This window comes from Ruditapes philippinarum, unplaced genomic scaffold (assembly GCF_026571515.1).
Source record: "Ruditapes philippinarum isolate M1 unplaced genomic scaffold, ASM2657151v2 ctg10349_1_1_1_1, whole genome shotgun sequence".
In the NCBI taxonomy this organism is placed as follows: domain Eukaryota; kingdom Metazoa; phylum Mollusca; class Bivalvia; order Venerida; family Veneridae; genus Ruditapes; species Ruditapes philippinarum.
In genome coordinates, this window is record NW_026859030.1 from 3,826 (window position 1) to 23,373 (window position 19,548).

Below are 19,548 nucleotides of genomic sequence, written 5' to 3' on the forward strand. Positions count from 1 at the left end.
TGTCATTATATGATGTGAAGTTATGAAAATGTTATGTGGAATAATTCTTATATAGAGTCAACATTATATGATGTAAATGTCTCCTTATATTATGCCAATCTATCAATATACAGTGTGCATTTTTCAGTATATTATGTAGAATCGTCTTTATATTGAGTCAACTGAACAATATAAAAGGTCAATCTGTCCTAATATGATGTCAGTCTTTCATTACACGATGTGCATTTTTCAGTATATTATGTAGAATCGTCTTTATATTGAGTCAACTTAACAATATATAATGTCAATCTGTCCTTATATGATGTCAGTCTTTCATTACACGATTTGCATTAATGGATATATCATGTGGAACCATCTTTATATAGAGTCATAATAACAATATATAATGTCAATATGTCCTTATATGATGTCAGTCTTTCATTATACGATTTGCATTAATGGATATATCATGTGGAACCATCTTTATATAGAGTCATAATAACAGTATATTATGTCAATCTGTCCTAATATGATGTCAGTCTTTCATTATATGATGTGCAATTACAAATATATTATGTGGAACCATCTTTATATAGAGTCAAAACAACATTATATTATGTAGAACCGTCTTTATATAGAGTCAACTTAACAATATATGATGTAAATGCGTCCATATATGATGTCAATCTTTCATTATACGATGTGCATTAATGAATATATTATGTAGAACCATTCTTATATAGAGTCAAAACAACACTATACTATGTAGAATCGTCTTTATATAGAGTCAATTTAACAATTCGTCAGCAGTTTAGAACCGCTTGGGATTCCCTCAAGTTTTGAGATTTTATCACAATGGGATATAGACGTTTCCCGCCACTAACGGTGCATAGTTAGATATAACCCGGTTAATTTAATCCCATCAGTATAATGCCAAAAGCACACGATATAATGATGTTTGCACTTCATATAAAGCAGCGGTCGTATAATAATAGATGCATATCGTATAATAAAAGATTCACATCGTATAATGAAAGATTGACATAATATATTGATAAGTTGACTGTATATAATAATGCAACCACATATTATATTCATAAATGCACATCGTATTATCGACAATATATTATGTCAATCTTTCATTATACGATGTGCATCTATTATTATTCGATGTGCATTTATGAATATATGATGTGGTAGAATCATTATATACAGTCAACTCATCAATATATTATGTCAATCTTTCATTATACGATGTGCATCTATTATTATACGATGTGCATTTATGAATATATTATGTGGTTGCATCATTATATACAGTCAACTTATCAATACATTATGTCAATCTTTCATTATACGATGTGCATCTATTATTATACGACCGCTGCTTTATATGAAGTGCAAACATCATTATATGGTGTGCTTCTGTCATTATACTGATGGGGTTAAATTTACCGGGTTATATCTCACTATGCACCGTTCGTGTCAACAGCGGGAAAAACTCGAAGTAAATTATATCATATAGTGTTAAGCTGACTCTATATAAAGACAATTCTGCATACTATAGTGTTGTTTTGACTCTATATAAGAATGGTTCCACATAATATACTCATAATTGCACATCACATAATGAAAGACTGACATCATATAAGGACGTGTGGACATCATATAATGTTAAGTTGACTCTATATAAAGAAGGTTTCACATAATATATTCATTAATGCACATCGTATAATGAAAGATTGACATCATATAAGGACGTGTTGACATCATATATTGTTAAGTTCACTCTATATAAGGATGGTTTCACATAATATATTGAAAAATGCACATCGTATAATGTAAGATTGACATCATATAAGGACGTGTTGACATCATATATTGTTAAGTATACTCTATATAAGGATGGTTTCACATAATATACTGAAAAATGCACATCGTATAATGATAGAATGACATCATATAAGGACGCGTTGACATCATATAATGTTGACTCTATATAAGAATTATTCCACATAATATATTCATAACTTCACATCATATAATGACAGACTGACATCATATAAGGACAGATTGACATCATATATTGTTATTTTGACTCTATATAAGGATGGCTCCACATAATATATTCAAAAATGCACAACGTATAATGATAGATTGACATCATATAAAGACACGTTGACATCATATATTGTTCAGTTGACTACATATAAAGATGGATCCACATAATATATTAATGAGTGCACATTGTATAAGGAAAGGTTGACTCAATATATTGCTATATGGACATAACAACGTATAGGTTTATAATGATAAGACAGTCAAGGCTTTCCATAGTAATATAAAGACTCGTATCATCAGCGAACAGGCGTATATAAGCTTGACTGTCAGCAACAATGTCATTGATAAAAATAACACAAATTACTTATTTAACATCTCTTTGCATAGGCCTATTTATACAGTTATAATGATGAAAATGTTAAGTACGGTACAATGATTTGAAAAGAAAATCATTTGGAAATCTCGTGCACGATTACTTTGATCTCATGGTTTTAAAATGACTAACATATTCTTTAATTAAGCCGAAGAAATACGGAGTCATATACACGAGTTTTTGAAACATTTATTATTCAGTATCAATAAATGGTTTTAATGTAACTTAGAACAATTTGTGTCCGTAGTATTTCTGTTAGATTTTAACTGTGTGCAGTAGCATTATTAATAATTTGAAAATATTATCATTACTATTATCATACTAAGTTTTTTTTTTTTTACTTAATACTTATAGGTTACTCGACATTAAACTGAACAATAAAGAAATACATTTGGATAAGTACACAGCTTGAGAACTATATTGGTCGAGTTATGGCCGAGTTTGATATAATTTCTAAAGCTATGAACGAGTCCAAATACATGTATATCCTGTATTGTACTCGTTTAATGTTAAAAACACACTTGCAACGCTCTAAGTAGAATTTATTCTGATACTTTTGTCGTTAACGGCTTTTACGTACATGGAAAAGGCAAAATGCATTTAACTGTCCAATATAAGATAGTTATATTGGACGCTACAGCGTCCAATATGTGAATATATTGGTCAGTCACAAGGTACAATTTAACAGCAGCGTTTGGATGCTAATAATTGATATAAAATAAATAAGAGCATTTGACTTTTATGAAGTGGTATTTTAACAGCCTGTATTCATCTTTAAATATAATATAAAATGAAATGTTTAAATCAGGGGTATATTTAAATAAATTCGCTACCCTTAATCTACAGCTGTGATGGCCGAGTGGTTAAGGGTTGGACTTAAATCCAAAAGGGATTTGCACGCGCATGTTCAACCATGTCGCAGCGAAAGATTTTTTTTTAAATTTTGCTTACCAAATTAATTTTTTAAAAGGAACATTTTCACCCCAAAAATCATGTGGTGGCATATCCCCTTTGTCAGCTTCGTGGGGAAGTTGGAATAACGTGCTCTCAAATTAATTTTGATTACAAAGATTTTTAAAGCAACAAATATGTACATTTTTCTGTTCGAAAATTTATTTTAAAATAGAATTTTTTAAAATAGAGGAATTTTTTTAAATTTTTTACTGACTTTGTTTTCAAATTTACAAATTTGTGTATTTCTTGAGAAACATTGTTAAATGTATTATTTTATCAATATGTTTAATGAAATATACCATAGATATATAAAGTTTAAAGTAGATACATTAAAAATAAAGAAATTATAATAAATCATCTTTTTTTTTCATGAAAATTTTAAGTTCAAGGGGGTAATTCTGATTATTTTTGTGAAAGAGTTGTTAACTTTGTGACATATTATGTGGTTGATGATAAGAAACATATATGTGAAGTTTGAAGTAAATACCTTGAGAAATAAAGAACTTATTGTGAATAAGCACAAAAACTTGAATCTGAAATATTGTTGAGGTCGCCGACGCTTGGTGAGTAGGACAGTTCTGAATATACCATATATAGACAGTTCTCAATATACCACCTATAGTAAATATTAGAATTATGTGTATAATCTTCATACTGCCATCTATCGATATTTTAAGTTTCATAAAAATGTTTTTCACTACTTTTGAGTAGTCACAAATATTATCATATTTTACATATTTTAAGCCTATTTGTTGCCTTAGCAACCAAAGTTATCAACATAGGAAGAATAGAAAAAAAAACATGAATAATCTCCAGACTGCCATCTACCCATATTTCAAGTTTCATAAAAATATTTTTATTTCTTTTTGTGTTATCAGTGGATCCAGTTTTTGTGTTAAATTAGCCATATTTTCAGTCTATTTGTTGTCATTGCAACCAAAGTTTTCAACATATGAAGAAAAGAAAAAGACTTACATAATCTCTAGACTGCCATCCATATATTAAGTTTCATAAAAATATTTTCAATACTTGTTGCGTTATTGCGGGATCCAATTTTGTGGTTGGACGGACTGACAGGCTAAACCTGAAGAAACACTTTTATTGGATAGGGATATCACACAGGTCGGCAATTTCTAGAAAAGTGTTAGTTATTTGCCTACCGGAAGAGATGGAAAATGTGCAAATATTTTGAGATTTACTCAAACAACAATTGCCAAAATAGACTTTTTTATTTTTTGTAGATATTCTGTATGTTGTGGTGTTAATAAGTGTTTCTTAAAATAAATTGTAGGCCTCGATCCCACTTCTTACACCATTGTCGTGGTGTTGAAAATAAAAAACTTTGTTTTTGTTTTATATAAAAAGAAGTTAGTTACGTATTACCTCATATTTATTTTTGGTGTTCTTAGTTTGCTCAGAATTACTTTTTAATGGGGAAAAGTTGTCATGACGACACTAACCTTGGAATGCAAAGGGAAATAAAATACAAGTCTTAAATTATTTAAATCAACCAAATTTTTAATGAACTTAGTTTTTATTTACACTTTAATAAAAGTTACTTAAAGCCAAACAAGTTTTCAGTAATCACTTTCATATTTACTTTTTTTTATTTTACCAAAATATGAAAATCAGAATAAACTAGTTGAATAGAAGACTTAAACAAGTTGAAAGTTGTTAAAATGTAGTAACTGGAGATATGAATATAACCCACATGATTCGGTGCTATTATACTAATAATTAATTATGAATAGTAGCAATTCCTGTTTAAATCTTTTAAGCAAAAATAAAAATTTAATAATCCAAGATGGCTGCCACTTAAAACAAAGAGAAGATATTTATTAATCTTAATTACTTCTGTAAAAGGAAATTAATAAAAATACTAACAAATTTATCAAAAAATTTTCAGCGAATTTAGATTATATCTAAGGTTTACTTATATGCCAAAATGCCTAAAATATGTTCAATAATTAAAGTGACATTATGACCATCTAAAGGTATATAGTGAGTGAACAGGTGAGAGTCAAAATAAATTTTCTTTTTGCCATCATTCCTTTTGATTTAATACTTTACTTTGCATCAACAATAAATAACCACCGGATTCGAATGCACGTTCAGTGAATGTCATTTAAAATTTACCTGTAACGTTCAATGTATAAAAAGAGTGGGGCAGTCTTTTTATATTTTAGGCAGATTTTAAATTTTATCCTAAACATTTTCCAATATAATTGGATATATCTGTTGGTCAAACATCATTTAAACAGTCATTCTTTTGAAATATTAAGTCAATTCAGCTCAACTTGACAATAAAAATATGAGCATAATGTCACTTTAATTAATTAACCTTAGAGAGCTTTTTGAGATGTCATTTCTTCAAAGACGTCAAAACTCTCTGAGATGCCTGGTTAAATGAAATTCTGAATCCCAGAGGGAGCTAACATCTACATGCAAGTGACACTATTTGTAACAACTCTTCTGATTGGTCTACAAACAGCTAACCAGAATTTACTTAACAAATGCTTAAGGTTTATCAATTCTTTACATACATTGTAACTATAATTGTAAAAATAGATTCTGGAAAAAGTTTAATGTTTCTTCAAAAATATACATGACGAGTATATATGCTATACTTCTTGGGTAATATTATGAAACATTTTGTGATGATTATATAACCTGTTGTAATTAGAATCCAACTTTACAACACGTACAAATATTAACACATTTTATCTTAAAAAAACATTCTTGCCATCAGATTAATGTCTGCAAAAGATTTACAGACAACGTTGTATTAGTCTTTATATGCAAAACAATGCAAAATGTAGAATGCCTTTATTCAACGTTATTGAACTGACAATCATTTTGTTAGGTTTCAAATTTGTACCTTATTCTATATGGTAGGCAATCAAAGCTTATCCTACAATAGCAAACCATAAAATAAGCTTTTATATAATTACTAAAGACCAGTTTATCATACACCATTTATGCAACTTTATTTCTGCCTATCTGTATATTTGCAAACTAATGCTAAAGACCGTAATACGACACTATGTATTCATGTAAAAAGCAAAAATGCTTGATTCATTGAGAACAGATTGATAACTTTTTAGTATATAAAACTTGTATCAACTTTACTCGTAGATTTGCAATAATTGTGTGCAGACATTTGTTAACAACATCTATATACGAAAAGTTTAGTAGCGAATTCGGAATATACAATTATAATTGACATTTCAATTGTCACAAATCGTCAAAAGTATGCTAAACTAGTAAAGTGTTGTTTGAATTACAAAACACTGTAATAGTAATGTTCCAACCTTTTCATAGTGCTAGTGAAGTAAATTAAAGGTCAATATTAAGTTCATGTATATCTCCACTCATTCTATGCACGGTCTTAAACTTCAATTCTGTGCCTCCAAAAATGAAGATTTCATCAACGGCATTGTCATCAGCATTTAATGTACAATCCATCGGAACTGAAATTTCTCCAATAAGTTCACATCCTTCATCTGTTGTGAAAATCGGGTTCCGTTTATTTGATTTGAAAATGCACATTTTAATGCGTTCTTGAAAATCATTTACTGCTTTCCCGATTCTTGATACCTCAAGTCCATCTTTTATCTCTTCTCCGATCTCAACTGCTTTCCAAAATGAATCCATGCAAAGTGTTCCGCGATCTGATTCATATATCTTTTCCTCGGGATGCTTTGTAAGATCAAAAGGAACAGCAATTTCTAGACCGTATGTATATCGTGAAATTCGTGCGGTAACTACTGATTGATTTTGCCCGAAAAGAACAGCCCCTTTTAAAACAGCAAGTCCACATTCAGCGGGTACGATAACTTGCTTGTCAGGAAATTTTGCTTTAAAACTCTCTTGTACGTAAAGGCTTTCAGAGAAACCGCCAACCAGTATTATTTTGCTGATATTTCTCAATCCTTGCTTTGATAATAGGTTCTCCACATTATAAATAATTTCACGAACCGGTCCCTCAAAACATTTCCTGATGAGTGATGCATCGATCCTCAATTTGTCCTTCTTCCATACTATATTCCTGTCAAATAAATGTTCAATTTCCGCGATTGATCTCCTCCCTTTTCGCTCGTAGTATTCTTTTAAATTTGATGGTACTTTCATAATCATCTGTTTTGATGATGTTAATTGTACGTTGCGCTTCTTTGCTTCGAAATCTCTGTACATGTAAAGTAAATCTTCTAACTCGTTTCGTTTGTATTCCTCCCATTCAGACGCACCGAAGATTAATTCAAACAAGTTAATGAAGTTTTTGTCAACTTCTGTCCCTCCCCATGGCCCGCCTATCGGTTCATGTATCTCTAGCAAAGTATTGTTTGGCCTTTTTTCGTGAATAGTTATGTCAGCTGTGCCTCCTAAAAATTATTATTCATGACTTCAGGATGCAATATTTGACAAAATATGAACAAGCACATTTAAATGAAAGGTAACAAATATATTACTTAAAAGCACGTATATACTCAAACATACACGAATGTTAAAAAAAAAAATAGCAAAATGTCACCTTTTACACACACTTTGCATATGGAATATTAAATCATGTCAATGAGCAAGCTCAATAACATCAAGCCTGCTGCATTTTCAATAGTGTAATTTTTGGAATTTTCAGAGATACTGAGTAAAGTGTTTCAGGCTTGTTTTCATAAGGCTGTTTAAGTTATCAATTGGCAGAAATCTTTACTAAAATCCATCAGGCTGTCAAGTTAATGTTCATAATAATCACTTAGTGTTGAATAACTTGGTGAAATACAACTAAAACAATAAACTTTAAACAAGTGTTCTGCATATCCCGGTATTTATTTAACACGGGACAAGTTGACACAATTTATTAATTCTAAAAAAGTTATGGAATGATAATTTATCGATGAGATGAAGAATTTAGTCAATTGCTTTATCTACTTTCAATAGTTTTGAGAAAAAACAACACTTCGATCGACAAAAATGCATTCACATTGGACTTTTGCCATACAACACGCAAAAAACATCAACACGAACTTAAACTGCTTGACTAAAAATACACTTGACACAATACCAGGTGCATAACATTATTGGGCTACAATTTTTCTGGCGTGAAAAGTTGAATAAAGAAAGATCCGCAGATGTGTTAATATTCCTGATCATATGTAACAAATATAACAAAACACATATCATCATGGAGATGTATCTAACCATGCAAAAACAACAGTAAAATAAAAAAGCTTCCAAAAGTAACAAAGAAAAACACTAGTCTAAGAGTTTAATGGAATTGCACGGAAGTGACACTTTGAAGGTTCAGTGTTAACCTTCGAATGACCATACCTGTGGATGTTTTTAAATTAAACTGTTTTTGTGTAAAATGTTGAATTCTGCTTAAACATGTGCTAGGGGCTTGGACGGTAACTTGAACAATCCATTACCGTCCATAAACAGGCTCAATTAAACTATAAAATTTTCAATTTGTGTTGTTTTAGGCGTTCTTTTATGATTCCGTTTCCTCTGGGTTGTTTTCAAAAAATCGGTAATAGAGTCATTGACTCGAAGAGATTGAGAACCTTATGATAATCTAGATAATTTAACGTCCATTGCTAGATAATGAGATATTTATTGTTCTGGTACAACTCTCGTTCCTAGATTGTCCATACATAAAATAATACAGTATCTCAACTCTTATTACAGTTTGGTGCAATTATTTTATCGCGCCCTGCAAAAGTGTTGAATTATTACAATCTATCTTTTATTCCTGTTTGAAATATATCATATCTGATGTTATTATCATAATTGTCAACATATGTATATGAAAACATGAAGTTCTAGTACGTATTTTAATAAAAAAATATTAAATTCTAAAGTCTGGTACATGCAATTACTGTTATTACTGCTAACAGTTTTATCTTATGTACAGAACTCCGGATGAACTTATGCAATTAAAAGGTTTATATCTTGATAAAGATTCTCATAAAGTATATTGCATCTCTGTCATTGACCGACGAAAGAATTATAGTATGAAAATAAATTATTGGACGAACATTTATTCCGAGATACATTTAGTGAACAAATGGAGATACAAAAACAAATTGTGACAAACAAATATACTTTATACACACTATACAGATGATCATTTTACCAAAATCGTACAATGGGCCGGATCGCGTGGATAAATTACTTAAATCGAGGCTAGATTATATTAAACGCTATTTCTATATCTAAAATGCCCGCACAGAACTCATGTATAAAAACTTATACCGACAAAATATTGTTAACTTAGTAGCTCACTCTGTTTACGCCTGAAAGTCAAATTAACTGTTTTAGATGCCAAGTTTAATGGATGAACAGGCATATATGGTCATTCGTTTTTGAAAATTAGAAGAGTGTATTGGAGTGTATGGTTGTTTATCTTTTTACGAAATAAACACAATGAAATGAGTACAATGGTCAAACGATTTTATTGCCTATCCCATCTCATTAAGACCTACATTAATATATGTTTGTTTCTGATCCTATCATTCTAGCCAACACATATTATATTTGAATGTTATAGGTATGAGAACTTCCTAAATCTAAAGGATTTGGTTATTTTTCTTTTGTCACTAATGATCACTAATATTATAGCGTTTCGAAAATACGAGTGTACATCATGTTAAAAGTGTAAATAGTTTGTACCCAAGTTATATTGCGAAAAGAAGTACAGTTATATAATGTCTGACCATGACCTTTAAATATGTGAATGCTCTTATAAATATAATAAAAAAATAATCAATTGTACTGTGCTCTTTTCAATTAAAATCTTATTTACTTAAACAATTTTTCAACATGCCTCTCGTTCTTTATCTATTTTTCTCGATTGATTCTGCGTGACAGGCAAGTTGAATTATATTGGCCGATTTATTACCCTTAGATAAAATTATAGGTGTTTCTCCTTTCTCTTCTCAATATGATATGAGTTGGTTTTAGGACTGGATTGTAAGACTTGATGAGATGGGGTTTATCACTCTTCAAAATTTCATTTCATTTAGTTATACCCAGTGTTTTCACACAAACATTCTTTTACTTGGAGATCACACGCAGTTTTTCATGGAATGGCAAAAACATGTAGCATTGAAGGTTCCATGATAACCGCCGTATAAACGCATCTGCAGATTTTTTAACAATTTTCATGTTTAGATGTTTAATTTTGCACACAAGTTGTTGCAGGGTGGGCGTGGACCCTGCAACATTTTTGTTTGTTATGCAACTTCACAAATCACTGAATTTTAGCGTTAAACATTACAATCATGCACAAGATGTTACTCAAAAAAGTTTATATACATGCGTTTAATATACAATGCTATCCATAAAGACTAATACTTTTACACCCCTTGAAAATTACATTTCTGTTAATATACAAAGTATCCATCCATTTTGTATAAATGATTATTATTGTAATAAATACAGACATGTATTTACTGAAAATCAAGAAAATATAAATTTTGTACATATTTACACTTTAATTACAAAATGTAGTAAAATATCGAGCACTAAAATGCGATGGTTGATCTAACATTCAACAGTTGTTTTTGTTTCATGTTATTGTTCGTGTTTTGCCTCTGACCTTGTGAAACACTTAATATATTGACATTGCGGTCTGCTAGAGTGTTTGTTTTTCAACTTGCATTTACTGGCATACCCTCCAGAAGAATGGCAACTGAATTGGACACACACATTCTTTGGCTCCTTACACTGTGCTATAAAACGAGTTATGTGATACTGTGTAGTATCATTACAGTTGACACCAAAACCAAGATTTATGATTTTAACATGATTGTCCAGTTAAAGTTGTAGAAAGGCAGATGATGTGGTACCAACAGTAAAGTTCCCCAAATGAAGTTCATGCTGGTAATGTGATGATTTGTTGATATAGCGTTCTACAGGGCAGCTAGTACTGCAGAAAGTTTTTGGAAGATTGCATGGCATGGTTTGCAAGGACTATTTGAGGGACACTACAATTCCTTTAGCGCATTTATTGGAGAGACCAACGAGTAATGACACTAAAATGATGATGTATTGTGTCAAAGGATCAACATAGTCACCAAATGAAAGAAGGGACACGTAAAAGAGTGTTTAGAATGACCTCTTTAGTGATCAGACTTTTACCGCTGCAAAAATGTTCAGTACACCATCAATAGGAATGTTCCTCTGGCAACCAGCAAGATTTTGAAACAAACAACAATAATATTGCACACATATTTATTTTTTCTTTGTCAAATTGTCAGTCTTTTATTCTTGCTAAAGGTGCATACAGTTTTAAATTTACAAAGACACTTATGCGAACAGTTTATCTAAATATTGTGCACTTCCGTTTATTATGGAAATATGAATAAATATCCTGTTTTTTCTTTAACTGACCATAAACAATAGTGCTTTATAAAGATTGCAGACAATTTATCAACTGGTGTAAAAAAAACTTTCTCGTAAATGTATAAAATCTTTGTAATTCGCCAATTAAGCAAATTTAAAGGTGTAAAGGTATTCATGGATGAAGAAGATTACTGCTTTGTATGCCATGATAATTTAGCAGATTTTGCTAAGTTTAATGTAATTCAGTGACTGATCTTATTAACAAGTCTGGTATTATTTCAGCTATAGCTTCGAGTACAATGCCTGATCATTCGCTTCTGTTATGGGACATTTTATTAAAATGCGATTTTAACGAAAGTTTAGGTAATGACTTTAATAATCAATCTTTCACGAAATTTGACGTTTAAAATGTGCCTAAGGATTTAATGCTAGATTAGGAAACTATCTTCATTGTGATCGAGAATATTTCTAAACTTTTAACTTGTTTTCGGACACAATCGGAGATTGACGTTGTATACGATGACTAGTGTAGAATTGTCACTCATAATATGTATAGAAAGCTACCAAATAAAAACATACACTACGGGTCTAGCAAGAAAAGACGCCGTCCTGGTAAAGCATGGTGGTCCGATAAAATTACTGATTTATGGAATTATGTTTGCATTGCAGAAAAAAACATGGTTATCATGCACTGATGTAAGTGAGAAGAGGGTTTTAAAACTGTTTAAATTAACAAAAATATTTGACCGCGAAGTACAACGAGCTAAGCGCCTACATTGGTATTCTTTACAAACGCAGCTAGTAGATGACCCTGTGAAATTTTGGAAATATTTTGGTAAAATGGTGTTAATATTAAAACCAATGATTCCATTCCAATGGAAGTAGTTATGCCAGACGGGTCTATATCAAATGATGTTGATATTGTTCTCAGTAGATGGAAAAATGATTTTAGCTCGTTGTTCAACACGTTGAATTTAATATCTGCTGATAATATTGACAATATTGATATCACTGCTAGAAATACGCACATCTTTATCTGCTGATAATATTGACAATATTGATATCACTGCTAGAAATACGCACGTCTTTATCTGCTGATAATATTGACAATATTGATATCACTGCTAGAAATACGCACATCTTTATTATCTGCTAATAAAGGCAAGGCATGCGGTAAAGATAGTATTCCCGTTGAAGTGTTAAATAACGATGTTTCTATTTCTGTCCTTTATGTATTGTTCAATATTTGTTTCGGTAAAGGTATTGTTCCTTCATTATGGTCTAAATGTATTATAAACACTTTTCCTAAATCGTCTATAACTGATAAAAGAAACCCTATGTCGTATAGAGGTATTTCTCTGGCGTCATCTATGTATAACCTGTATTGTCAAATTTTAAATAGTAGACTCACCAAATGGACAGAAGCTAATGGTATCATTACAGACGAGCAAAGTGGTTTTAGAAAAAAACAAGCACGACTGATCATATCATGTCTGTAATTCTTATGTAATTTTGTTGTGAGTAATGCTTCCGAGGGATCACTTTGTTTCCAGATTTTTTTTACATACCATTCTCAATACCAGAAAAAAATCTCGTAAGTCTACTTTCTGTGCTTTTATCGATTTTAGGAAAGCGAATGATACTATAAATAGAAATATCCTATGGAACAGACTGGCTGAATTGTGTATTAGAAGTAAAATGATAATAGCTATCAAGTCCCTTTGTAATTCTGTTTCTACTTATGTAAAGATTAATTCATATAGAACAGACTGGTTTGATGTAGACTGTGGCTTAAGGCAAGACTGTATATTGTCTCCTCTGTTCTAACTGTTCCTGCTATTTGGGATGATATGGCGAAAAGATTCATGCGAGAAGCAGCGGTTGAGGTATTTCTTAATTTCTTTGGAGGAATACGATCGTTTGCCGCGTTGAAGCACCTTGTCATTGCATCGCATTAATTCTGTATCTTACTTTTATTTGCTCTAATGGGATTCTGGCCGTTAGTGCTGGATTTGGTCTGTGTTCAGTAAACGTAATCTTTCCTTGAACATCTATGCTATATTTAATGAGTTTTACATTACTATCGCCTTCGCTAACTTGATTCTTGAGGGCGTTTAAGTATCTCTGTACCGCAAAATTCAAAAGAAAATATTTTGCAAGTACACACCAAATGTTGGGCTTCCTGGTGAAATGTGATGGAAGCCACCGATATTCCGTCAATGGAAATTTACTGTTTTGTATTGGTCAAAGTTAGCAAATATGGAAGAGTCTAGATTTACAAAACGTATTGCACTCTGGGCATATAATAAAGCTAATCGTACATGTAAGAATTGGTTTTTCCATAGAAAATCATTTTAATTAAGAATAATTTGAATGTATATTTATCTTTACACACTCGCATTGCTAGAACGTTTGTACAAATTACTGAGTGTGTGTCCTTCAATGATTTTATTAATAAATGGCAAACTAGCTTATACAATAATACTGGGCCGTCTGGGCGCAGTCGTAATAAATTACGGTTATATAAACTTATTAAGTCTTAGTATAAAAGCGAACATTACCTAAAACGATATTTCCGCCTTACCCATCGGTCAGCATTATGTAAATTTAGATTAGGATGGATACCGGCCGTTATGAGGGTCTGAGCATAGAAGATAGAATTTGTCCTTTTTGTAACGATAATTCAGTTGAAAATGAATTACATGTTTTGTTCAATAGTAAGGTTTATGATGATTTAAGAGTACATTTGTACTGTAGAGCAATTGAGCATGATAGTGTGTTCTGTGAAATGCAAGATTCTGATAAAAATACTTACTTGCTTTCCATTAAAGAGCCATTAATTATAAGATATTGTGAAAAAAAACTGTACTAATATGTTAGATAGACGTCGATATAATGATGAAATATTGACTCTTATTACACATGTATCCTTGTGTTACTTTTCATAAAGTATTTTCCTTTCTTTATAAGTATTATATTTTACACCTAAATCAATTTAAGGTTATTTTACCTCCTAAATCAACAATCATATAACGTGTGCCAACAGCTGAAATTCCAAAGGCCTTCCTTTCATCGCAACGTTGAATTTCTGTTTTTAATCCCTGGCACCAGACTGACGCTGCCTCAGGCTCGAGTGCTATTACCAGCTGATTATTTTGAATCCCAGCCTGAATTGCAAAAACAGTACCACGTTTTCAAAACATTGTCGAGTACAATAACTTACATATGCAATAAATACATGTAAATTGGCAACACAATTAAATAATTTCTTTAAAGTCAACACGAAATCTTTATAGATAGTCCAAAAATGTAAACGCCTAAAAATGTTGACTTATATTATAATCAGCGGATGCTAAGACGGGCGTTGATTATAACATTGCAGTAACCGATTCCGTCCATGAACGAGCCTGCAACATTTTTTTTTAAATTTTGCCGTACAGAGATACTTTAACGCCCTCAAGAATCAAGTTAGCGAAGGCGATAGTAATGTAAAACTCATTAAATATAGCATAGATGTTCAAGGAAAGATTACGTTTACTGAACACAGACCAAATCCAACACTAACGGCCAGAATCCCATTAGAGCAAATAAAAATTAGATACAGAATTAATGCGATGCAATGACAAGGTGTTTCAACGCTGCAAACGATCGTATTCCTCCAAAGAAATTAAGAAATACCTCAACCGCTGCTTCTCGCATGAATCTTTTTGCCATATCATCCCAAATAGCAGGAACAGTTAGAACATAAGTCACATCAGTGTTCTTAAAACTAGGTACCCTATTCCGAATTGTTTCTGTAAAGTTGTCCTTAAGAAACCTTATAGCATTAGCAAATACCACTAGTGCTGGCATTTTTCTTCCTGATATGTCCTCGATTGTAGTATATCGATTCAATTTCTGTTAGAAGAAAAGTCCCGCATAAGTAGTTTATCCTTGATATATTCCAGACTTGAGTTATATAGCTTCCTTTCTTTATGTTTTTAGCAATAGGAAATTTTAAGTTTGTGCAGATTTAAACATCAGGAATTTGCTCAACTTCATGGCTCCTAGATATATATTTCATTGTTTTTGTTTTTAATGCATAATTATTAGGTATGGTCAAAAAAACTGTTGATCCCAAAACAAAAAAACAGTTGATCCATTTGTTATGTAGAGTTTAGTTATTGTTACTGTGTCTATAAAGCAAAACTTGTAATTAAATAAATCATATGAATGCTTGTTTTTGAGCCTTTGAGATCGTCTTATTATGTACAATCTTGTTTATCATATGAACACATAGAGGATATTGAATGAGTGTTAGTTCAATACCGAATTTATTGCACGAGTTAATTAAATAATATTATGTGAGCCTTTGGCGAGCATAATATTATTTTATTCAACGAGTGCAATAAATTCAGTAATGAACTTACACGAATTTAATATTCTATTTATCACATACCCAAAATAAAGACCGTTTAAAAATAAAATTAGAGTCATTTTTTATTGACGCGCCTATAGTATAACGCTAAAGCGCGTCTTTACACTATGTTTGTATAACGCTGATGACGTCACGTCAAATTATATGTACGGCTGTGCAATACCATTTTTACGGAGTCGCAAAATCGGCACGGATGTGTGATAAAGATCTATATGAACAAAAATCACTTAAAATGTTTACGTTAAAACATAAGAGTTTTGAAAAAGTCTTACCTGGTCGTGAAACAATGCCATTTTGAATCTTCGGAAATAATACCAGCCATGCTGCTCATTGTCTCCAACTAGGCGTGCAAACTCTGTTTCTGCTTCATAACCAAAGTATTTGAACTCTTTTTCCGGTGAAAAGAGAAGACAAGATGACGTCTTTAGAGACGCAAGGGACCCATCACCAGCAAACCATGCCTGATTTGCATAAACTTTCTCAGGTTCATTTAGTGTAGAATATGCCCAGCCGCTGAATGTTGTCCCTATATCAATTGCAGTAACAATTAACCTTTGCTTCACATCAGTTGCCTTTGATGAACTAGTTGCCATTTGTGCCTGTTGAAAGATGAAAGCTGTCTGCTTAATCTTAACAATTTTATTTCTTTCCTCACGTTAACATTTACAATCGATAGCGACTACAAGGTAAATAACTAATTTGGTTCAAACAATACATACACTAATGTAAATTCTACATTTGGAAGCCTTTTGGGGTTTTTTCTACCTTATAAAAACAAAAAAGATTATTACACACCCAGACAAACATTGTTGAGATGATAACTTTATTTAATTATTCTATTACATGTATAACTGTATTATTTGGTTGGTTATCAGTACATACTAGTCTCTTATTTTTACAAAAGTATTTTTTTATAATAATATATCCTTTAAGTTGAGAAAAAATAATAATAATGCGTGACATACTTAATTAAAATAATGTTGCTGGTGTAACAAAGGTTTAACTAGATCAATCGAAACGTTAACAAAAAATGACGGACACTATGATTTAACTAGATCAATCGAAACGATAACAAAAACACAAATATTTAACTTCGAGGGCTGTTCAATAAATACGCGGAAAAGTGTCGCTATTTCCTTATTTTCCAAGTTAGCTGAATAAAATTTATACAGTAATAGAGACAAACATATTTTAAAAATATAGAGCAAATATTGCCGTGCTGGCATGTATCATATGTTAACAAACGGTCGTTATGGTAACCACATTTAGCGATTACCGGCCCACTTTTGTTCATTTTTACAAATAGTCACTGGTTAATAATGACGTCGCATTTTACCGTGCGATTTTCACCAAACTTTTACGCGCAATATGTTGGCGTTACGCACATGACGTCATGTTAGTGTGTGACGTCATTTAGGCGTTAAGCGGCCATATTCTTTAGTGCGTATGCGTTAAATGGCATCGGAACAACGATCTTCAATAAAAGTTTGTGTTTTGAACGGGTTTTCACAGAAAGAAAGAAACAATGTTAAGATTACAAAAACTATATGGTGATCAGGCGATGAAGAAAACAACAATGTACAAGTGGTACGCCCGATTTCTAGGCGGCTAAAGCATCCATAACGACAAACGCAGTGGACGTCCCAACGTAACGTCAAATCACATCGCTGTGATAAAGGGGCTGCTTGACAATGATCGTCGGATAACAATTCGCAAAATACACGAAAGATCGGATTGTAGCATTGACACAGTGCATCGCGTTATTCACGATGAACTCAATATGAGACGCCTGTGTGCCAGGTAGATTCCTAAAATGTTGACGGACGAACAAAAAGTGGAAAGGGTGCAGTGTTGCAATCAATTTCTCAGACGCTTTCATAGGGAAGGTGAACGTTTCTTGCGACGGATAGTGACTGTTGATAAGACATGGATCAGCCTATACGAACCTGAAACGAAATCACAGTTTTCTATGTGGAAAACTCCAGGATCGCCTTCACCTAAGAAGTTTAAAGACGGCCCATCTGCAAGGAAACAGATGTTCATCGTCTTCTTTGACGTCGACGGTGTGATACTGAGCCACGCGGTACCCCTGGGTCAGACTGTGACGGCGAAGTATTATTCTAAGGTGAATAAATTTATTTAATCTATAATAAGATGTTCATTATTATGTCACTACATTACCTAATAATTATTTATATTTGTGTAAGTAATTATGAAAATAAATTATAACGACAATTTACTTATGATTGTATTTCTTTATGCTTTCAGATTCTGAGACGCGATTTTATGAGGGCGATGAGAAAGAAGCGGGCCACGAAAATCGTCGACATGATATTTCATCACGACAACGCACCGTCTCATCGTGCGGCCGAAGCACAGTACCCAATCAGGACACTCGGCTTCAAAGTCCTCGAGCACCCGGCCACCAGCCCTGACCTCGCACCATGCGATTTCTTTCTGTTCCCGACACTGAAGAACGTCCTGCGGGGAGAACACTTTGATGATGTGGACGAGCTGTCCTACGCGGTGCAAGGTGCAATTTCAGAGATAAATAATGGCTCCTACTTTAATAGTTTCATGTCATGGATCAACCGTTGTAAAAAGTGTGTTTCCTTTCACGGAGAGTATTTCGAGGAGGACTAGATGCGTGTTTTGGGTGACTCTCATACATGCGTTGAGCGTGACGTCGTAACGACGTTGGGCCGGTTTCACTGCGATTACCTTAGAAATACTTGAAATTGTATTATTATTTTTTTATTCGATTTTATTGAAATTTTGGGTACATGTTTATTATTTGTTTATTTACAAAATGTAAAGAGAATGTCAATTTCCCATGAATATTAAAAATATGGCAGCACTTTTCCGCGTATTTATTGAACAGCCCTCGTAGATCAATCGAAAGGTTAACAAAAACATGACTGACACTATGATTTAACAAGATCAATCGAAACGTTAACAAAAACATGACTGACACTATGATTTAACGAGATCAATCGAAACGTTAACAAAAACATGAACGACACTTTGATTTAACTAGATCAATCAAAACGTGAACAAAAACATAAACGACACTATGATTTAACTAGAACAATCGAAACGTTAACAAAAACATGAACGACACTATGAGATTTAAACAAGCAGTTTTGTAAAGCGAAAGAGAACGGGCATAGAAGAACATTTTACAAAACAACTTTTATATAGCGATACATACAGTTATAGAATTAAAAATGCTTCCAATAGTGTCAGGTTTTTCAAAAGGAAGAACTTTTCAACGATCGGAACGCCTCGGGTTATATATATTAAAAACCTCAGACATTATACGTACCAAGCGCATTTCTACTACGTAGCTTTCGATAAAAACAAAAATAGAAATTCCATTTGTTATCTTTGATAATGTATAACAAATGTATATATTTGTCATCCA

General features: G+C 32.1%; 1 protein-coding gene across 1 annotated transcript; it reads right to left on the reverse strand.

The window, feature by feature from the left end:
- Window positions 1–5,511: 5,511 nt before the first annotated feature.
- Window positions 5,512–16,720, reverse strand: LOC132754944 (heat shock 70 kDa protein 12B-like). Its single transcript, XM_060745696.1, has 4 exons — window positions 16,397–16,720; window positions 15,386–15,604; window positions 14,718–14,874; window positions 5,512–7,749 (listed from the first exon to the last, which is right to left on the reverse strand). The coding sequence occupies exons 1-4, from the start codon at window positions 16,715–16,717 to the stop codon at window positions 6,704–6,706; spliced, it is 1,743 nt and encodes a 580-aa protein (XP_060601679.1). The 5' UTR covers window positions 16,718–16,720; the 3' UTR covers window positions 5,512–6,703.
- Window positions 16,721–19,548: the final 2,828 nt, after the last annotated feature.